Genomic DNA, 22,804 nt, shown 5'->3' on the forward strand with positions numbered 1-22,804 from the left:
AATGTCTGTTTTAGAGCAAACTCAAACCAGACACAATGCGTCTTATAAGCTGATTTCAATTAAGATTTGAATATTTAGTTCTGAAAAATAGAAAAATTTGTGGCTCTTGTGGGGCTTTTTTCTCTTTATTTTATTTTATTTTTTTTCAGAGAAGTTTTGCTTATTTTTAACCTTCCTGTCTTGGTACCCTAGGGTAAAGTCAGCCATCTTGAAGAAGGAAGAAACTGTGAATAATCTCCGTAAGCAGTATGAGGTGAGGTGCAGTTCTGTTTGGACCTGGGCTGGTTTTTAAATGCATCCTGAGTGACTTCCTGTCATGAGTTTCCAGTTTCCTGCTCTGCATCCATGAGAACACACCAAACAGCTCCCCACGTCACGTTTCTCTAGACGCACTTTCTAACCCTTAGTCTGTTTGATAGGGAATTTTAAAAAAAGAAACTAAAGTTGTAAAAAAAAAAAAAACAAATGTTGATTATTAATAATTTTTGCTGTTGATTCATAAAATAATGCTCTAGTTTCTTCTTTTTTTTCTTACTGTTAAGCTAAAAATAAAAACCTAGTGTAACAATCTGATTCATATATCAGGACATTTTGTCACAACTTTTGATGACGCTCGTGTTTGACTGATGCCGCTCAGGCCCGTTAGAACAGATCTGCAGCTTTAACTTCCTCTGCTGCTGCAGGAATGAACAGAGCTGCAGGTTTTATGGGAAGACATTTTTTTTTTTTTTTTAGAAACTGTATTGGCAGGAAAACATTTCTTGACAATTTGTACTCTGTTCACAAAGGCATGCTGTCTGAGGCATTGCTGCGCTTTCTCATGGTTCGTGTTCAGCAGCTCTTGACTCGTCCTCTGCTCTGATAGGCTGCTGTGAAGAGGGCGGACCACCTGGAGGCTCTGTGGGAGCAGCAGAGGAAGCATCTGTTGGAGAAGTGACTGACAGGAGCGTCTGGTCCATCCCCACCCCCTTTCAGCTGGTGGAGGTATTTTCTACCTGCAAGACTGAACCTGTGGAAGGCTTAAAATGTGACCTACCTCATTGTGAAAAAAGCAAAAAAGAAGGCAACATATCCTGGATTTCACTGTAAGCGCCCTCTTCATCCCCCCCGGCCCCCCCTGGCATAAAAAGAGGGTGTTGTTTTGGATTTGCCTTCATTTGTCTGCCACAGACCAGGTGGCTCGAGATCAAAGCGCCGCACATGGCCTTCCCTCACAGACTCTTTTTCAGTCGTTGCGGCGTTCCTGAGCAGGAATGTTCACATTCCCTACGGGGACGGACCAGAGGAGACTTCCAGATTGTTCCCAGAGCCTGATGGCCTGCAGCCGGACCCAGCAGGGGGCCGTACCCGTCGGCGTCGCGTCGAGCATGAGCTCTACGCCTGAAACGAGTCGAGTGATCACTGACCCGTGTTTTTAATCGTCGTTTCACCCCCCCCACCCCGACGGCGAGTGCTAATTACAGAACTTTAACCAAGCGGGCCCCGGGTGCAGCTCTGCTTTGGGTTTAAAGAAACTGAGGCTGGTTGCAGACTGAAACGAGAAAAGGATGCAGGACGTTAGTAAAGAGAGCAATGAGACGTTTGGGCAAGAACCAGTGGGGAAGAATGTCTGAGGTCGGATGATTGCAGAGCGGTTCTGAGGGTTTCTGAACGTGGAAAAGTGGAAGACAAGGAACTGGTGAGGAGGGGGGGGGGTGTGGGGAAGAAGGAATGCCAGAGAGAATGTGTAGAGGATTAGGGAAGCAGAGCTGCGACAGAGCAGGGTGGGTCGGTTGGATCTGAGACAGAGCAGCACATGTTGATCCTGAGGCTCCACAGAGGAACAGAACAGAACCGGCTCCACGCCTCACTGGGAATCGGTTTGAATTATTCCCCTTTCTTTCCTCGCAGGAAATGTGCGTCGATTCGATTTCACTAGGTGAATCCTACTGTTTAGGTCCAACGGTGTGTCTGAGAGAGAGAAAAAAAACGACCCGACGCGAAAGTCCAAAAGTCTCCAAACCACAATATTTATTCATTATTTTACCGTTATTTATTGCTGCACTCGTACTGCGGTGTTGCTGCTCCACAGAATCATCTTGTTAAACACATCAAATGATCCATATTTTGTTTTTTTCTGAAAATGTATACCTGCGGAGTCTTTCAAATTGTGCCATTTTGCAAAAGTTTATTCAGATTTTAATTGTAGGGAACTTGATGGAACAACATTAGGTGACACATTCTGCCGTTGTAGAACACAGGCTGGGTCTGCATCAGTGGTTCGGACGGCTGACCGTTTCACCTGGTCGCCTCCAGAGGCCCACTGGTTCGAAGCAGCTCTGCTCCAGTAGTGATGCAGAGTGGGCAGACGTTTCTCACACCCTCGGAGTGTGAGGGGTTCACCACCACTCCTCCCGTTGTTCCCGCCAAGTCATCCCAATTTGGTCGATTTGTTTTCCGTCCACCGACATCCTCTATATCTGTAAACATTTCTGGCCGAACGCAGATTTCCTGAATGATTTAATTCCCCCCCACACACAATTCTTGTTTTGGTGTTTTTTCACAGCGGTTGATTTAAAGAAAACAAAACTGTGACTTGAACGATGACTGATCTGTCTGCAGAAAGAGAATAAAAAGCAAACCGTTTGGAATCGCAGTTTGTTCCTCGTCTCTGTTCACTTCGGAAAACAATTCTTTGCTCGTCTCATTTCTTCCCCCCCGTTCCTCCGAGCGTCCCTCCCAGTCCATAAATCACGAGGCGACGCGGGCGCCTCATCTGTTCCCACTGGAATCCAAATTATGCCCGCTGCCCTTTAAATCTGAAGTGATTTAAAAAAATATCTGCAAACTAACAAAACTTAAACTTTTTGTAACCTCCTGTTTCCACCTGTGAATCAGGAAATACCTGCTCAGTGGACCCACTTCCTTCTTCTTCTTCTGTTGTCCTCCATCACACCTCAACTCTCACTTCCTTCAAGCCTGGCAGCCTATCAGAGCTGCGGCTGCTGTCCCAGGTTGTGTCTTTCAGTTTTTAGTGCAGAGAGCTGAACTGACATGATGGAGAACTTTGGATCCCTCCAGAATGTGTCTGTGTCTCATTATCTCTGTGATTCAGTCCCTCAGAGCTGCCTGTTCATGTCTAACTAACTTTATAGCTGCAGTGGGCTCCCCGGCCCCGCCTCCTCTCATGTTTGTCCAATTGCCAGCAGCTGTTACTCATTTCACAAAAGGCCCTCCCATCCAGAGCTGAGGCTGGCAGCGAGGCTCTCAGCACTCCGTTAGAGGAAGACGTCTCCGCTGTCAGGGAAAGGCGATCTGCTGCTGCTGCTGGTGAGAGGATGTTTGTTTTCTTCTTCTTCCTGTGTTTCGATGTGAAAAGGTTCCTTTGTTTCCGGAGCGAGGCAACAGAGCCTCGTGTTCCACATAACTCAGGCTGAGGTCGCAGTTTTTTCTCGTTTTGACTCTTCTGTTCTTCTCCTAATCGATGCTGCTGAACTTTCTTTTTGTCTCTTGAGCGTTTTCCTTTAAGTCGCCGGACCTCCAGTCTTTTTTTTTTCTACCTCTCCTTGTTCTGAGCCAGCTGCTCGGACTGTTATCAAGGAGTTTATCACCAACTCCATTCCTCCTTCTCCCTCCCTCCTCCTCAGTCCCAGAAGCAGCTTCATCCTGCTGTCGGTGGGGGGATCATGTGGGATCTTTCTAGTAGATCTCTCTGGCTCTCCTCTGACTCCTGACAACTTCAGTCAGAAACCTCCAGACCTGCCTAACAGCAGCAGGCGCATGAGTGTGGTCTGAAGATAACGTTTCTGGTTTCCTGCTGTCGCCGGGGAGCTGCGGCTGACGTCAGGACGCTCGGTTTGAGTCCAGCCCCTCGGGGGGTCACACAGGATCCTTTTCTGTGTTTGTCAGAAGAGCGACAGCAGCAGCAGCAGACGGGAGACAAACGAAAGAATAAGACGACTTCGCCCGCTCTGCTTTTGTGTACATGAGCAAAAAGGTTTCATTAAAAAGGGATTAGATGTGGCTGAGAGATATAAAGTTTCCCCTCTGAAGTGTCTGCCCTCGTTTTAACTCTCCGTGTTTTATCTCCTCTCTGTGTAGCTGCGTTGAGCGAAGTCGGGATCGTTTTTTTTTTTTTTGTGGGATCATTTAAACCTCGCCTCACACCCGCTGGCCTGAACCGGGAGTCCCTCCTGAACTCTGCTGCGTCGCCCTCCGCCTCCTCATGCCCCTGCAGGCGGAGCGCAGCGCCCGGCCAGCGAGCGCAGCCTGTTGCCTGAAGAAGCCTGCGTCCTGAGCGGGAGGGATGGCCCTGAAGAGGCAGCTGCTGTGGGTGATGGGGAGCGTCGTCTGCCTCCTGGTCATATACATGCTGTGCTTGAACACGCAGTGGCGTCCGTCGTCGTCGTCGTACCTGCTCAATCTGAAGACCTGGCCGGTCAGGTGAGGGAGTTTCTTTGAAGTTTTTTTTTTTTTTCTTCCCCAAAATATTTTTCAGAACTTCATTCTGTACTGCCAAAGAAACACACATTTACAAAGAATTTTGGCCGAGTTTCTACTGCAGATGTCTCGAAATAAGCCAAAACTAACTTCTAAGTAACTTTTTCAGCACAATAAAGGAACTCCTTTTAAGTCAATTTCTTAATATTCATGGAAAAAGTAAAAGTTATCAGTGAAATAATCTGCCAGTGGAACAAGACATTTTTCTCCATACAAGTTAAAATGTCGTGTACCACTGGCACATTATTTCACTTGTACTTTTTCATCAATATTGAGGAACTACTGTGTTTTTATGACAGTTTTTCCAACTACTAGAACATTCACACTAGAAACTAGACCAAAACTACTTGGTCAAATTTTGTTTTTGCAGTGCGCAGCTTTCTTTTCATCGTCATCTCCTAAATTTCAGATCATAAGTTCACAGATGCTCATAACTGGCATTATTATCATTTATTTTGGGTCTTTTAAAGATTCCTTTATTCCATTTCCTCCCCCCCCCCAACAAGGAATTATTCAACTTTAATTTAAAAACAAGCTTAAGGAGTACGAGTTAACTTTTACTGTGGGTGTTTTGTAATCCATACAGACTCAACATTATTCATATGGGCTCAAATATAAACGTACTCCCTCACTCGTGCACCTAACTGGGCCGTTCATTTGAAACGGTTGTTTCCCTGGCACAGGCCCAGTTTGATTTGTCCCCTCAGTTTAGATGTGTGTGTGTTGTCATCCTCCTGAGGTCAAAACAGAACAACTCAAATAAATCCACCTGGTTTTTGTTCAATCTTATCGGCTGTCGGTAAATGTCGTCATGTTGGTTCGATGGAAATGAAAGGAGCAAACGTGACCATGAGACGTTTGTCTGGTTCAGACCTTTGAACTGATTTTATTACGATTATTTAAATATTCTGATATCTAATTGCTGCCTGCTGCCTCTTGCTGCTTTCAAGAAATGTCAGAAGTCGGCTGGCCTTGATCATAGATATTAGATGAGTCACAAGCCTTAGATCCTTTTGTATATTTTTTTTAGCCATTTCCTCAATGCCAGTCCTGAAAAGCAAACAGGTTTTCTTTCTCGCTGATTCCAGTTTTCTAGACTGGATTCCAGTTCAGTGGTTGGAACTGCATTGCTTGAGGGTAACTAATGTCTGAAAACCGGTCTGGTTTATATGACTCTTCTTAAAAGAACAACTCGCATAATGGATGAACTGCTACTTCCTAGAGCAGTTGGCTGACTGAGAAGGTTTTTCAGTTGTCATTTGTGGGTAACCACAGCTGGGGAAACAAAGACTGAACTGAACAGCACGTCTAAACTTTATTTAAACTCCAGCAGATGCATCTGGTTTTCAGCACAGAAATCTGTAGCTGATTTTTAGTCATTTTCTGGTCTGGTCAGGTGAAAAAGAAACCATGGGAAACATCTTTAATTCCCAGACTGTAGTCCATGTCTTGTCTTTCCCTCCTTGTGGTTTACCTCTCTTCTTTCTGTACTTCCTTCCTTGTTTTTTGTTCATTCTGCTTTTCATTTGGTCCCTGCTCTCCTTCCTTCTCCGTACTTTGTTGTTCCACGTCTTGTATTCCCTGTGCTCTTTCCTTCCTTTTTTTTCATCCTTCTTACAGTCTCACTTCCTTTCTTTCTTTTTCTTGTTTACATCTTTTTTTTTTCCCTGTTACCCTGTTCTTTCTTGTCCCGCCTCGTATGTCCTTACTGCTGTCAGTCTTCTCCTTCCTCCTTTCCTCAAGTATACTTATTCTTTTTCCCTCGTCAGCCTTTTTCTTTTTGAATCATTCCTTCCCTGAAATGGTTGTAAAGGACTGAGAGAAAAACTGAGCCTGAATAAGCCCTGGATGTTGGACTTGCATGAATCTTTTTGACATCTTATCCTAAATCTTAATGAGTATAATGTCTCAAAAACACTTGACCAAAGGAAACCCGCCAACGCCCCTGAAATTTCCAAAGACGAGCTGGATTACTAGAATTAATCAAATCTTGTGTTTTTAGTTTAGTTTAGAACCATGTCAGAGTTGAAGGGTTAAACTGTGAGATCACATGTGATGAAGAGTTTCTACTGTATAACCAGATCCTATCCCCCTCCCCTCTTCCTCCTCCTCCTCGGCTCCAAGTGGATCATTGTGGCTCCAACAAAGGAACCACACAGCACTCTGCTGCCCTAATGAAAAAAATCCCCTGGAGTTATTTGACTGGAGGTGGCCTCTCACTCTCTCTCTCTCTCTCTCTCTCTCTCTCACACGAACGAACGAACGAACGTGAAACGTAAGCTTTGTTCCGACGGGCAGAGCTCCAGCTCTAAAAGCCAGCAGGTCCCCGACAGATGCATTAAGGTCAGCTGAGAGAAACTGGAGCGCAGACTCGTTTCTAAGTTGTTGTTGTTGTTTTTTTTTTAAGAAACTAAAGGGGAAGTGTGCTAGGTTTCTAAAGCTGTTCTCATCTGAGAGATTAATCGATAACAGTTTTGACTGATCTCAGATTTTTGCCAATTTTGATTTTTTTTTCTTTTTCTGAGCGCTATAACAGCTTTGCATATTTTGCAATGAAAAGCAGTGAAAAAGAAAGAAACAAACATGACAATGAGACGCATGTCTGGTTCAGACCTTTGAACCTATTTTAAGGCAGATTTAAATGATTTTTAAATCTTTAAATGATATTTAAATCTGCCTTTCCTGCTGAGAGCAGTCAGCAGTTGTTGTAATTGGGAGCAGAGAAAATGCGCCGTGTTTGATTAGTTCCTGGCTTAACCATCTAATGGTTAACGTTGTTGAAATAACAGTCAGGGGTGTACTTGTAAGAAAATGTTGATCTAGGAGACTGATCACGTTTCCTCCTCCAGAGGTTGAAAGTGCAGAAGCTTTGCTGTTGGACCTTCAGACCTGTGTTTCCCAACTCTGGTCCTCAAGGCGCATCGCCCTGCACGCTTTAGACGTTTCCCTGCTTTACCACGCCTGATTCGGCTGATTGCAGTTCAGCAAACACCTGTTCCGCTGAAATCACACGAAACCAAGGAGACGGCATGCAGGGCAGTGAGCCGTGATAAGGGTTGGCACTTTCAGTCTTGCTCTCTGTCGCCGCTGCAGCTTAAATGAAGCACCAGCTTGTCATAGTAAACACAATCCACTTTAAATCGTCTTCGTCTCACCGCCTCATGACCTGCGTTTCCTTTCCAAATGTGAGCAAACCTTTGTCTATGTTCTGCTAATGTCCGACAAAAAACACAATTTTGCAATGGCAATGTTTCCATCGAGTAAGGAATGAAGTTAAACTCACGTGTGACTAAGCTTTCTCATGCGATAAGTCACTTAAAACCATGGCAACAACGGCTGTAGTTACATGAGATTCTATTCATAATTCAGCCACTGAATTAGTGCAGATCTGTCAGCCATGTGACTCGTGATGAGAAAAGTTTCAATTGCAGTTCTGTAAAATATACTGCCGAAAAAACGCCTCATCCTAGCAGAAACACTTATCAAAAAGTGTTTACAAAATTGGCTTTCCCCTCCCGCTCCCCATTAAGCGAATTTAAACTGGGCATGTGGGTTTTAGACTGGTTGGGTTCTTGAAGTGATAAAATGTTCTTTAAGGTTTTCTGAGTAGGAGTGACGAGTTCCTGGCCCGAATATGAAGCTGTGACTCAAAAAGCCGAGTTCAGACTGTTTGCTTTTTGCAGAATAACAAACGGTCCTTTAGCACACATCAGCTAGTGTGTGTGGTGTGTGTGTGTGTGTGTGTGGGGGGGGGACCCATTGGCTGTTGCCATTAGAGATGACGCTGACTAATCAGGGCTCACTGAACCTCATTTAACGAACTTCCCATTTTAGTTAATATTTTATGACAGAGTTTTGTAAACACTTTAAAAGACACTGGCACTTAATATGGGTTTACCCAAGCTCATAGTTCTTGTTTGTTTTTTCTTTTTGTTTGCCAAATCCAGCATATCTATAGGAATATTGTACATTTATTCATATTTTTATTTCATTTAACCTTTATTTCACCAGGAAAATCTATACTTTTTTTTTTTTTTTTAATGCAACCAAGTCATCAGATTACAATGTGTAAAGGTTGGTTGCTTTAAGGTATCTTTACCGAACAACGGGACCTTTACCAACGCCAGGGTTTGTTTGTATTTATTTATTTTTAAAATGAATTTATTTAGTTTAGCTCTTTGCCGTTTTTCACCCTGCCAGCAGAACGAGACGGTTTTGGTGAATGTTCAGTCTGACGCCGTGTTGCGTCCGTCGCCTTGGACCCAGCAGCTCCTCTGTTCTGCTGCACACTTTGCTCCTCCAGGGAGTGTGACGGTTGACTTTACGACCCGATCGTCAGCTGACTCTGGCCCCTCAGCAGGTCACATTTCACAGGTTTTACCGAGAATGCTCTTCCCTGCCACTCGGTTCACATTAATTCACTTACTTTTAGCATTTGTGCTCTTCTCTTCAGTTTTTTTAGTTGGTTTTATTACTTGACGTCAGTCGTCATAAATTCCCTGGAGTTATTCGACTGGAGGTGGTTTGAACCAAGACTGGATCCTTGGTGCACAAAGCGGAGTAGCATTCATCTGTTCTGTAGGTTGTAAAAGTGTGCGCTCGTTAGTCTGAGGAAAAAATGGCTGAAAATAATGCAGAAGTCTTTAATTTGATAAATAAATACTGCTGCTGGTGAATACCACTGCCATTTATTCACTTCATCCTTATTGCACTCGCCTGGACCGTCTTTGCCATCCGTCACTAAAACAGGCCCAGTAATGTCAGTGAAGTGGCATCATGAAGTGTCTGTAAGATGGAGGCCATGATTGCTACTTAAAGTGGCAAAACATATCAGCAGCCTGCCAGTTCTGGAATATTTGCTTATCAAATTACAGGTTAGAGCACATAGTTTCCCTGAAGCCAGACAGAAGTAAAATGGAGCCAAGCCGCCGCTGTGAAACAAGTGAAACCATTCGGTTATCATTTTTGTGCAACTTTTTTTAATTGAGGTTGTTGACGTCAATGCTTTGTAATTAATGAATGGCCTAAAATGAAATTGCACTTGTCAAACCTGAAATGAGATTAATTTGTTTTCCTTGGATCATGTTTGAAATATTTAGTGTTTTTCAGGCTAACAGGTAAGATTTCTATTTTCCAAAAAATTAGGCAATAACGCGTTCTCAATTATGCGCTAGTTCCCGTCACATAAAATCCTTACTAAATGCATTTTATGTCAAATGAAATGAGACATGACATCTGTAGTGCTTCTGGATCATATTGTAGTTTCTCTACCGTTTCTACAGTTGAGCCAAAGCAGATCGTTTCCCCTCGTCTCATTTGCGCAAGGTGAATTCTGACTTTAATTGGTGCTGATTTGCTTGACCTGAACTGGTTCGTAACACAGAGGTCTGTTCTTGGCTTGTGTTCCAGCACAACCTTGAATACTAATGAGGATTTTGCAGAGTAGTATTTTCCAACAGGCTCTACATGAGTTGGCTGAGAGTCGTGTCCTTTCAGGAAGTGTAATGGCTGAACGGTTCCTTCAATAGCAAACAAAGACTGAGATCACCGTGTGTGGTTTGATCCTCCACAGCAACTCTAAGGACGCTCTGCTCAGATGGAGCGACTTCGTCCAGGACGACCTGGCCGCCACCACCCTTCTTGACCTCGCGGGAGCCAAACAGACTGCAAAACCAGCACAAGACCAAATCAAGAACGACTCGCTGTCCGGGTCTGACGGCGTAGACAAAGCCAAAAGAACCACGAGGGCCCCTCTGGCCAAGCCCGCCAGACCGCCGGGCCCAACAGAACCCCCTTACATCGGAGACTTTTACATGAGTGAGAACATCCCTCCACAAACGGTGAGTCAGCTCTGGATTTAACGGGATTATTTGACCCAAAGATTTGGTGTCAATGGAATTGATCATCTCTGTTTGTCTTGTATTGGACAGTATCTGCTTTGGTCCAAAACTAAAGTGAGGCCTCCCAGACTGGTATCTCCTGTGTCTTTTAGATGTTTATAGGTTCATCGAACCTGCATCAAATGCTCATTAGCAGATCTCTGTAGCGCTAGACGTTGAGGCGATTCAACCATTTGAAGCAGAAACGCGTCTACAGGGTGCAGAGCGCAAACCTGCCCTGAAAGACTCGAGCTGCTTTAAACTTTTCTAGAATTACTCCGGCTGTTCCTGTCAGACGGTGTAAACAGGTTTTCAGTTGACGTTTTCCTGACCTGCAGCAGCTCACTAATTATCAACTTTTTAATCCTGTGAAAAGCTGTCTGCTCTGTTTTTAAATTACCTTTCTGCCCCATGTTAAGAGGAGTGGCGACTTTATTTTTTATTTTTTTATTTTCCCATTTGGTTTCACAAACCTCCTCTCTTCACATCATCTACATCAGTCATTGGATTACTGTTTACCCTGGAGTTCTTGAGTATTGTTGATGACGGCGAGTCAACTATTAACAGAACTTTGTTTGAACCGTTTCATAAATGTAAGATGTGTGGTGGCTGAGAGGTGAGATTTACCTGGAGAAATGATTAATGTTCCCTATAACCTGATTTAACCTGGAGAAGTGATTAATGTTTAAACTGGAGAATCAGGAGTTTAGATTTAAAGTTTGTAGATGTCACAGGATCAGGCTTATCAGCATCATTAATGTTCTGGCTTAGGTCCGGCTCTGTGTTGTCTCTGGGCGGCTGCCGCCATTGTGCAGATCTGTGTTCCTGTTAAACATTTTAGTTTAGTCGTGTGTGTGTGTGTGTGTGTGTGTGTGTGTGCGTTGCCGTTTCCACACCTTGTTACATGTTGTGTTCTCTCTTATGACTCATTAAAACTGATTTGACTGGTTTTGCAAGATTTGTGCACAGTCCTGTTAAAACTGACATCCTGATACACACACACACATAATCTGGTCTATAACAATGTACTAAAAAATGAACTGAATTCTCTAAAGAGCAGCTTCCATTCATTTACAGTAGTTCCTGTTTTTTTTGTTTTATTTTTAATTCTCCTTTTCATCGATTGAGAAACCAGGACAGGACCAGCAGCCATTTTTATAAATATCACAGATTTAACACACTTTTTATTCAGTCAAGTCTAGTCGGAGCCACTTTTACAAAAACGGTTTTCTTCTCCATCTTTTTAAATAAGTTGGTGAAAGGTTTGAGCATCGCTCTGTCTGCAGACTGTAGTAAGAGCAGTGTCGACTGGTTCAGAGGCTCCAGTCTAACCAGTAGACGTCTGCCACCTTTTCCTCTCTCCTGCCTGAGTTCATGTCGGGTCTGTATGACTAACAGAAAACAGTCTGCCGAACCGTGAGCCTCAGGAGGATATCTGACCTGCTGACGGACCGTGACAGACGGGGACTGTAGCGTTTTCCTTTTTCGTCTCTGTTTTTGTTGTCATGACTCTACCGCTGTGTTATCCGCTCCTCACAGAACTGCCCAGATGGCATCCGAAGTCGGATAAAGGAGTCCGAGTTTGGGCAGCTGTTCCTGGAGCACATTCCCGTCCTGCAGTGGGCCCGACATGTGACTCAGGAGCAGCACCAGCGTCTGAAACGGTACCCAGGGACGCACGGCTGGGGAGGCATCGACTACGACAGTGAGATCCACTTTCTCTAAATGTTTTTATTTGTTTTTCATAGTTTTTCTGCATTTTATTATTTGGGGAGTTTTCACTGTCCTGGTTCACAAAGAGGCTCCTGTTTTACAGGCAGGACAAGAATTGCAGTAAATAAAACACTGTTTGATGCTGCAAGATAAACTCTTGTTTTGTCACAGCAGTGAAAAAAAAACTGGTTTCATATTTCCGAAAAACTGTTCCTGCGATCCTTCGCCACCTCTGAAAGGAATCTACCCACCTTCACAGGGCATGAGGTTTACGTTCAACTTTGCTGACCTCTGAGTTTGCACTCGGAGCAACGAGCTGAACGATCGTCTGCTTTAAAATTAAGGGCAGGCACAGACTTGTGGGTCAGGCTCAAGGGATCAGAGGATGTAGGATGAGATTCCTTTGTTTCTCCAGAGAATTTGGAGCTTAACAACTGTTGATGGGAGAGAGTTTCTTCTTCCTAATGACTTTCTTTTCTTGATTAACGTCTGTCTCTGTTTTAGTTTAGCTGTTATGGGTTCCTGGAAAATGTCTGTTTTTTTTGTTGTTTTTTTTTAGATTCACCTTGGAAAAAAAATTCTCCAATCTTGGATGCATTTATAAGGAATCAATAATTAATAAATAGTAGGTTTACTCAAGGCCAGAGACTCTTAATCTTGACGCAAACTGAGGAGGACATGTGGCGTTTGTGGCCGTAACCTGAATATTTTAATATTCCATTCAGTTCAGGTTCATTTTTGGTCATTTTAATGAAAACATTTTATAGCATCAGAAACCAAATGTCACTCCAGTCAAAATTACTGTTAATTATGCATGAAGATTAACTTCTCTTTTTTTATCAGATAAAGTGAAGTATAATAAATCTGTAGATCAGATCTGTGTAATTATTGTGCAGTGAACCAAACTTAGTGGATTTTTGTGTTTGTTTTCGGACAGTTTGAGGAAGCAGGAGTCTCTCATCATCATCCTCATATTCTGTTAATGTGTAAAGATGGGCTGTGATATGTACAGTTTAGGAAACATTTTATTATTATTATTTCTGATCAACTGTGCTTCTCTCTGCAGCTCTGATGGATACTCTGACTGTGCTAAACTCCTCCGCTAACTGGAGGATGTTGGATGACTGGGACAGTCGCAAGAATAAATCGGCGTGCAGCCGCTGTGCCGTGGTGGGAAACGGAGGGATCCTGAAGGGCTCGAAAAAAGGGAAGGAGATCGACGGCCATCATTACGTCTTCAGGTACTGAGCTGGACAGCAGAGCGCTGACATCTTAACAAAACTCTACTGTGTAAAGAAACTCGTCAAGCAAGTTGATTTTTGTTTTATAAGTTGCAACAATCTAAAAAAAAAAACCAAACATGCTGCAGATGGGTTTGGCTGCCATGGCAACATACCACATACCCCCATCAAAATAAAATGATCATAAATGTTGTTTTGAGATGTTTGGGGTTTTCCTTCCGTGTTTGTGCTCATTTGTGGACCCTGTGGCTCCGCAGGACCAACGGGGCGGTCATCAAAGGCTTCGAGGAAGACGTGGGCTCCCGGACCACCCACTACACCTTCTCCACCAACACGCTGATGAACTCCATGAGGAGCTACGGCGGCGTCGGGTACAACGGACCGCCCGTGTCCGCGGTGAGGACGCGACCACAGGGTCTCTCCTCCTCTCTGAAGGACACGTCCTCTCTTTTAACGCTGCGCTGCTCCGCCACAGGAGACGCGGTACGTTTTCCTGCCCGATCACGACCGGGATTACCTGCTGATGAAGGCGGCGTCCACGCACACGCTGGTGCTGAGGGGACCCGAGCGAAACAAAGAGTGAGTGACGGTCACAGATGAGTTTATGTCGAGGTTGAGCAGCATCATTGATCTAAAGTTGTGATGAAATATGAGCCGTTAATTTATCTTGTTGCATTCAAACCCGTTGGCAGGTTGGATCTCCGTAATGTTTTTATTTAAGGCAGGCAGGCCACATTTTTAGTCACAAAATGCAACTTCACCTAATGTTATGAATATGAATTTTTACAGTTCTGTGATTAAAAAAATAATAATGTTTTGATATTCAAATTCTCATTAAATTTTAAGAATAAATCCTTTTTAAAATTTGATTTGAACTTGACGGGAGTCTGAATTTTTAATGCGTTTTAAGACGTTTCCTCTTTTAGTTTGACGTGTTTTTAAATATAAAATTGATCAGATCTTTATTATGTTCTAAATAATTTAGATCTGACCTCTGGCTTATTAAAACGCTCAACCACTTCCACCGTTTCATCATTAGTCATTTGCCACAGCCTACGTGGAAAAAGCCACGTATCCTTTCGGTACGACTTCATCCGTCTCAAATATTTACACATCACTCCTTGCAGCTCATTTGCTTGGTTCGAGTGGTTTACCTACAGCTTCGGTTTGGGACAGATCGTCTCACGTTTCACTTTAAAGGACCTTAACCTGGGTTAAAGCTCCACTCTGTAAAGGTGCTTCTCCCCATTTAAATTCAACCTGCTGTGAACCAGTCTGCAGCTGAAGTGAGTCGCGTAGTTGAGAGCCTAGAAAACCTGAAACTGAAACCGGTTTGTTTGTTTTTTTGTGTTTTTTTGCAGAGCTGCCATGTCATCCCTGATGTAGTTCGCAGCTTTACTTCATAAAATCAATCATGCAGTTTGTTCTGAAAACCGCTCGGCACTGATGGGTTTCCCGACGTTTGTACATCGACTTCCTTGAGCCGATAGATAAAATGATTAGATTTGAAAGATGCTGTTCACTTAAATCCACGTAATGACAACTGTGTCGTATTTTTACACTTCAGTTTTCCCAGAGTCCAAAATAATTCCCGTTGCCTCTGGATCACATCGTTCTCGCGTTTATTTTGTTTTCTCATCTGGTCGAGTTGAACGCTGCTCCTCGACACGGCGATGCTGGGCGAACGCAGTCATTGTTCACAGCTGAATCTGTTCTTGGTTTCTGTTTCAGTGCTGATTGTCGACATTCAGGACTTGAATCTGTTGAGATTCTCCAGTACTTTTACAATATCCCTAAATTATTAAACCTTCTGTAAAGTAGCTCTTATAGTTTTGGCAGAAGGTGCTTGTCGGCAACTAATCATGTTGCTGAATGGATGTGAAATTAATTCACTCTACATTTTCTATTATTGTAATTTAATACCCCAGCAGAGATTCCTCTGTTTTTAAACTGTTTGCCTTTGTTTTGTTTTTGTTTTTTTTTACATTGGTGAGCTTTTAGACCAGTTGTTTTACATTTTAGAGGCTTTAAATTCTTCCAACTAGGCACTGCTGCATGTGTGCGTGTGAAGAAAGGTTTACGGGTTAAAACTTGAAGACAAAACGACATGAGGAAATGTGACAGTGCGAATCATAACAAAGATGCGAGCTAAGGACATGTTTAACCAGTTTTATTAGAATCCAGGTTTCACCTGAAGATGTGACGATTACTGCAAAACCAAAATACATTTTTCTACACCGTTAATTTCTATTGTTTACTTTGCGCAGCCCAACGAGATACTTTGGAAAGGATGTCTCGGCAGCAAAGCTGAAGATGTACCACCCAGATTTCATCCGTTACCTCAGAAACAGGTGAGCCGGTGATCTGAATGAAAACGGCAACAGAGATGGATTTAGAACGTGATGAGACCTGGACGAGCTTCTGAATAGATTTTCCTGCTGGTTTACGTAAAGCTGCCCGAAGCATGAGAACGTCTGTAATCCCTAAAGATGTAGTTATGCTAATTAAGTTTTTAAAACGGCGGTTTTAGACGTTGTTTGTGCAACTCTCGACAGATTTCTGATTTCTGGTTTCAGATTCCTTCGGTCGAACATCCTGAACGGTCGATATAGGAGCATCTACCGTCCGTCGACTGGAGCTGCAATGCTGCTGGCCGCGCTGCACACCTGCGACCAGGTAGGAGTCGTGTTCGCCCTGCTGAGCCATGAATAGTTATTTTTTTTAATGTATTATCTACCACACTTTAACCGTGATGGAAACTTGCCTGTAGAAGTATACGAAGTAGGTTTAACCTGATGGAGAAACTGCAGAGGAAACTAAAAATCAGGGTAAGCCATCAAATGGAGCAGCAGCAGCACTACATAAAGAAAACAGACTTTTATTTTATTGTATAGAACTTTACATTTTGTTTATTATATGAAATGTATGTACAGGACATCAGCTATGAAATAAAAGCTTGGTTAGAAATGCGTCGTATATTTCTGGCCCGGGTAATCATGCAAAGTTTGTCTTAAGTCATTGTTTTGGTGTGGCTGTTGCAAAGCTGTGATCTCGGTCCTTACAAAATGTCTGAGTAGAGCTGGAAGAGCTTGTGTGTGTGTGGGATAGGAAGCTTACACACTGACCCAGTTACACCGGTTCTGATCGGAGGAATGGGCCAGAATTCCAGTAAGTCCTGTGAGACGTTTGTTGGAAGGAAACTTAAAACCAGTTAAAAGGACAGTTCTGCCAAATATTAAGTAAAGGTCTTATGAATCTAAAATGAAGAGACAAAACTATCTTTACTCTTGCATTTAGCAAAGGGAGATGATTTTTGGGCCATTCTGATCTAAAATAGAAAAATGTTGTACAACGCCTGGCTGCGCTTGCACAAAGACAGGATTGTGATTCTCCTCAGCTCAACCTGCAGAAATATTTCCCATTTCATTTGTACTTTTTTTCTTGTTTTTCTTTGGTTGTCAGAACTGCCACAACCTTCAGATCCCCTTTTTTGTAGAACCCGTTTCTCGACCCGTCAACAGGAGGAAACAGAGATGAAGATAGAAAATGAGTCTGTTTGTTTTATGCTTCTGCATAAAACAAACGGTCAAACCTTTTGTTTGTTTTGTAGGTGAGCGCCTACGGCTTCATGACGCCAGACTACAGCAAATACTCGGACCACTACTACGACAAATCCTATCACAAGGTGGGCTTCTTCGCCAACCACGACATGCGTATGGAGATGAGAGTGTGGCAGAGCCTGCACAAGGCCGGACTCATCACGCTTTTCATGCGCAATGAAACGAACCTCAACTGATGTCGCCCTTCCTGCAACGTGATGCGAGTTTTCCTGTCGGTGAAGAACTGTAATGTTTGTTCAAACAACTGTTTGGGTTGTTCCTGGGAAAGATGAAGATTGAATTAAACTATTTCTCTAGAAGGATTTATTTATCTTGGGATGCACGAGTTGAGCGTCTGTGGCTCCCCAAAGAAATGTTTCTTTTTTCCCCTCAGTTATCACAATCAAGTTGAACTGTAATTTAAGAAGACGGTGACAGTGTTCTTATACAAACAAGACCAAAATTAAGGATTTCTGAGCCTTAAAGAAAATCCACTGGAGTAGCTTTGTGCATAAATTATTGACCGTTCTAGTAATAAATGCATCGGTTCGTATTACATGCCGTCGCAAACAAAAAATTTCTAGGTGAAAATACGTTCATAGTTTGGATATTCTGACTCCACAGATTGCCATCTCTGGTTTTTGAGAAGCTTGGACCTTGTAAAGCGGTTCAGCTTTAGTCTTCCTGCCAACTTTCAGTCGTTTCCAACGGGAGCAAAGTTGATGTCGGTTTTTGTGTGTGTGAGAGCGCTTGGTTTTCCTGGTTTCCAAATGGAGATGAACTGACTTGGTGTTTACATTTTACAAATACAAAATCATGTTAACTAACTGCTGTACTTTGTTCAGCCTTCTTGTTACCCTCCTAAGGGTTTTCTCTCTCCTGCATCCTGAATGAACTGCAGCCAAGTCTTGACATGTTGTTGAAAATTATCTTTAAAATGTGTGATTTCTCTCGCGCCATTTAAATGCCTCACTGATGCTGAAAATGACCAACTTTAAGTCGTCTTCTCTGTTTACAGCATCAACATCCTTTGTTGTTGTTGCTAGGGAACCAGGCAGTTCTTGGTATACAAATATCCCTAATTGTAAAAACGATAATCTTGAGTTTCCAGCCCAAAATTGTAAGTCACATCACCGTGTGGTGTCTCTAATTATAGTGTTTGAGCATAAAGACAGCCTGAGATGTTGTTGCGTTTTATTGCTAACAATGGCTTCGGTTAGCATTTCCATTCCTGGTCCTCAAGGCACACTGCCCTGCATGTTTTAGATGTTTAATACTTTTGAATCAGATGTTCAGCGATCAGTCTCCCATTCAAATTATGTATCCTGAAGCAGAATAATGTCTAAAACGTGCAGGACGGTCTGCCTTTTCTGACCAGGGTTGGAGAAAAACTAGCATAGCTAACATCTGGGCTAACAGGTGCCTCTAAATGATTTATTTGTGGATAAAAGTTGCAGTATGAAATTTAACGCATCATTCTGAAGTTTGAATCTTCTGAGCTCTGACCGTCAACACGGTAATGGAAAGACGTGCTAGCATGCTAACGTTTGCAAGTAGCTCAGATTGATCCGTTTTAATACCGCATTAAGCTGTTCAGCTTCAGGTTTTGTCAACAGCCACCGAGCCACACTAAACGGTCTGGAATCATTTTCTACATGAGGTCATGGTACAAAGGGCTAAAGATAAATGCATGAATAAAACTGGTGTCTAGATGTGTCGAAATATGCAATCATAATTGTTTTGGTGACCAACCTGCTGATAAACGCACCATTAAAAAGCGGCGTGCATAAAGGATCTCTAAGAAAACCCAAGATTTGTTTCCAGGATGTCTAAACTCCGTTTCTGGTTAAAGTATTAGTCAAGTATGAAATTGGTTGTACTTCCCGAAATGAGTAAATCTCCCTTAAATAAAACTGTAATGTGCTGAGGAGTAGATGCAGTTCCTTGATGACAGTTTTGTTGTTGTTTTCTAGAACCTAGGGTACAGTATCTTTTTTTTCTCTCTCTCTACAGCGACAAGGACTGTAAACTTTCACCAAAGATCTATCCCGCCGTTTCGTTTTTTAGAGCCATAAATCTCAGCAAAGGTGTTGCCTGAAGGACTTTAGAACGTCACAAAATGTGTCTCTGCCATAAAGTTTAATGTGAGATGCTGTTAAGGATCCAGCTCTGTTTGACTTTAATGGCTCTCACCTGCGGCCAAAGTTTATTCTGACTCTCTCTCTGTCACTCCTTTTACTGTGGATTGCCTCCAACTGTGACTTTAAAGCTTATTCTGATTATTGTGTAAATATGAAAGGATTTATATATTTAACTTTAATTGTAGTGGGTTTTTTTGTTTGTTGTTTTTTTTTTAAAAAAAAAAACGTTGCCACTTTTATTTTAAACACTTTGTGGCCATTTGTGCCTTTAATGAAAAATGGGATTTTGTTGAATTTTTCTTGGGTGTAGGTGTTTCTGCAGAGACAGGAAACGGGGAGCTGTTTAAGACTTGTATTTTATTTTATTTTTTTTGGGAAGGTGGCAGGTAACAGGATTGGTTTGTTCACACTCCCCTCTTGACAAACTGTCCTCTGTGTTACATCATCCTGTATGACAAACTGAAAGTTGCATTTTTCTACAGTCTTGAGACACTGTGGGTTTTTGTTTTTTGGGGTTTTTTCAAGTGGAGGAAAAAGGAAGGGCAAATCAGGGAGCTTTTTGTATTATAAGCTACATTCAAGTAAAGGGGTTTCATTCTCTAAACCTGTCTATTTTTCTAGACTGTAGCCACGCAAAGGGACTTTTACAGTGCAATTTCTGTTTATTTTTGACCCAATAAAACTGCACAAATGTAAAACCAGCTTTAATGGATGTTTTTTGTGTTTTTCTGTAACCTTTCACACTCCCAACCTGCGTGGTGTTTCTTATTCCCCCCGCCAACAGAACATGGAGACGATTTTCTGGAAAATATTGAATGAAAATAAGCCAGTCAGCTGATGCAGTTTTGCTTCCTATTTTCTGGCTGTTATTTATACCTGCAAGCTGTTATGAACAAGAAAATGAAACTAGATGTGAACTTAATGTAATCTGGGCTAAAGAGTTTATTGATCATCCATCTGAGCTCATCTTTCAAAATAAAAGATGAGCTCAGCGCTTGAGGAATGTGTTCAGCTGGGTGTTTATTCCACCTCTGTTTTTTTTTTATCATAACTCTTTAAATCCTTAATTTACAGCTTTAAAAACCCTTTAAGGTGTTGATCTGCAGGGCCTTGAACTGAGATTACCTGGTGGTGAACCGCTGCCACTCACTGCTGCGCAGCAGGGAGGGGAACATGAAGCCAGATGTGTGTGGTGCCATGTGGTCGGGTGCGTTTGAGGTCATGAGTCAGACTTTACAGCACTGCCAACATGTCTGCCAGCTTGAGGTTGCAATTACAGAAAGCCATGGCCATCTGAAGTTTTTACACCAGTAAGCTTTTTGAAAAGTGACACTGGCATTATCCAAGGATGATCAACGGGTTTCTGTTTACTGTAATATTCATTAGTCATGAGTATTTCAGGCACCACCCGTCCCATAAACTGGAATATAATCATCCTGTCAATCTTTCCAGCACAAAAATGAGATCTGTGGTCTTAGTCTTGGATCCCATGATGAATGTTGGGGAGTAAACGGGAACCCAAGAAATGAGAGGAAAACTGTTTAAATGAGGTAAATTATTTGCTGTCAGTGTGGAAAAATTGGTTAAATCGGTTAAACATCTTAGATTTATTGCTCCGGGGGGAATGTAAGTTGAACTGCATGTTTTTTTTATATATTTTCAGATTACTGCATTTTTGTTGTGGAAGTAAAAATGACAGTGTTTTAGCTTTATGATTCAAAACTAAGCGCTTTCATCAACCCTGCAGGAAACGCTCCTGTCTGCTGCTTCCCAGTGGCGGTAACGACTTACTGCTTCGGCTTCCATATTCATTTAATTCAGTTCAATTTATTATTACAGCACCACTTTATAATCTCAACATTTTTAGTTTATATATATATAGACAAATATCAATCAAATAATGCAGACAATAATCAACCCTGATGAGAAACTGAATGCAGGTGTTGACCTCAGACTGATGCTGTCAAATTTTAATGATCTTCAGATCTCTGAACATTTATGTTCTACATTTCCACTGAGATCTTCATCCAGTTTACATATATATACAGACAGATCAATCTATAGATGTAGATATATCTATATATCTACATATACATATATAGACATGTATATTTATAGAGAGATATCTGTATATCTATATATACATGTCTATAGATGGATATCTATGTACATGTCTACATATCTACATCTATATATCAATATCTATCTATAAATATATGTATATATGTATATATATCAAAAGATGAATATCTTTTGTTTGCTTTTTTTGCTGCACACAAATCCTTCCTTGTTCGCTGCTCCTCTGTTTAGCTGTAAATGGTCTGGATTCATGTTGAGCTGTTCAAATCGCACTGACCCCTCAAAGTGCTTCACACAAGAGGCACATTCACCCAGCAACATGCATGGAGCCATTAAGGAGCACTGCTGCCATTAACTTTGCTGTTTTATATATTTTGCACCATAAAAACTATTCATGGACGGTGTTCCTGTTTCTCTGACTCTGCTTCCTGTTCTCACCCAGCCCTATAGACGGCTGCTCATGCCTGGTTCCTGCTCCTCTGTTGGTTTCTTGCTGTTAAAGGGGCTGTTCCTCTTCACTGTCGCCACATCCTTATTAGGGAAGGATGCTGCAAAGCTAAAGGCTTACAGCAATTTCCTGATTTCTTCAGACATGCTTTCACCCATGAGCTAGTGAATTTGTCTGATTTGTAATTGGGAGCGTGCTGGACTCCATGTGATGGGTTCAGCTTTATAACGATTATCTTACAGGACATGAATGATCTATGCTTGTCTTAGTGCAAGGAGGTCAGATTTGCTATGAAAAGCTGCATTGGGAGTTTAGATTAAGATAAATATAAATTTCCTAGTAAAAGTGCTGAAATGTTGATGTATTAACAGGGCAGTTTTATGTATTTTACAGGCACATAGTGCCATTTTATAGCACAATGAAGTAACTGCTGCCTTATTTGTAAAAATAAATTTTACGCCACAATTTAATGCTTTGAAATTGGGCCTCTGTCTCTTTAAGAAGCTCCTGCTTTTTCCGACACTCAGCCTTCAGCACTTCATGAAAAGAAAACAAATAAAACAAGTTTTGTTTTCTTAGCGTGGCCTAATACTCCATCATAGAAACTTACATAAAAAACAAATTGGGTGAATTTAATAAAAGCTAATTTAATTTCTTTAAAACACTTTACAAAAGCAAAAATGCTCCTCATTATGCCATTTTCTACTGTTCTTAGAAGGTTGTTCTGTGATGTTTATTGCATAATGAGCTCAACAGACTTGGTCTGCTTGGTAATTGCTGCTGCCACTAGTCTGAAGGAGCTGAGTGAGGAAGGTGAATGGATTTCTCAAACATGCATGAATGAATGAAAGCAATACTCCTGGTGTGTTTTTTTGATGAGGGAATAACATGATTTAAAGCTCAAAAAATGTGATTTTATGTAACGCCCTTTATGAACCTTTACACCATCATGTTCACAGATTAGATAAGAAAATAAAAACAGCTTGTTCAACAGCTAGGACCATTTTAAAGTTGCCCTGTCTTTTTGTTTCTCTCCCTCCCTGTCGGTGGAGGCAGATGGCTTTCCTTCCTGACTCTGTTTCCACTGCAGGTCTCATCCTGGGAAAAGGGAAAATCCTGCTGAGCAAAACTGTTGAAATGACCTTCCAGATGTTTCATCATGACATTCATGACTTGCTCTGCCTCCACTTTGTCTTGTGAGACATCAGTTCCCCTGCTCTGTCTC

General features: G+C 42.1%; 2 protein-coding genes across 4 annotated transcripts in view; both read left to right on the forward strand.

Annotated features, from left to right (window-relative positions):
• The window catches only part of cep131 (centrosomal protein 131), an 18,258-nt gene extending 17,207 nt beyond the window's left edge, over positions 1-1,051 (forward strand). For both annotated transcript variants that reach the window (XM_007573307.2, XM_007573315.2), the window contains 2 exons: positions 193-253; positions 866-1,051. In XM_007573307.2, the coding sequence (XP_007573369.1) occupies positions 193-253; positions 866-937 (133 nt within the window). In that variant the 3' untranslated portion in view covers positions 938-1,051. The remainder of the gene's footprint in view (positions 1-192; positions 254-865) is intronic.
• A 2,062-nt stretch (positions 1,052-3,113) lies between these two features.
• On the forward strand, positions 3,114-19,251 carry st6galnac (ST6 (alpha-N-acetyl-neuraminyl-2,3-beta-galactosyl-1,3)-N-acetylgalactosaminide alpha-2,6-sialyltransferase). Of its 2 annotated transcripts, XM_016661455.1 has the most exons (10): positions 3,114-4,418; positions 9,861-9,870; positions 10,049-10,319; positions 11,898-12,063; positions 13,138-13,312; positions 13,570-13,708; positions 13,788-13,891; positions 15,580-15,663; positions 15,889-15,988; positions 16,923-19,251. In XM_016661455.1, the coding sequence occupies exons 1-10, from the start codon at positions 4,286-4,288 to the stop codon at positions 17,106-17,108; spliced, it is 1,368 nt and encodes a 455-aa protein (XP_016516941.1). In that variant the 5' UTR covers positions 3,114-4,285; the 3' UTR covers positions 17,109-19,251. The 2 variants fall into 2 exon arrangements, with proteins under 2 accessions (XP_016516941.1, XP_016516943.1); XM_016661457.1 differs by lacking the exon at positions 9,861-9,870 and having other exon boundaries at positions 3,333-4,422; positions 10,052-10,319.
• The last annotated feature ends 3,553 nt before the right edge of the window (positions 19,252-22,804 follow it).

This window comes from Poecilia formosa, unplaced genomic scaffold, assembly GCF_000485575.1.
Source record: "Poecilia formosa unplaced genomic scaffold, Poecilia_formosa-5.1.2 Scaffold7, whole genome shotgun sequence".
Classification (NCBI taxonomy): Eukaryota; Metazoa; Chordata; class Actinopteri; order Cyprinodontiformes; family Poeciliidae; genus Poecilia; species Poecilia formosa.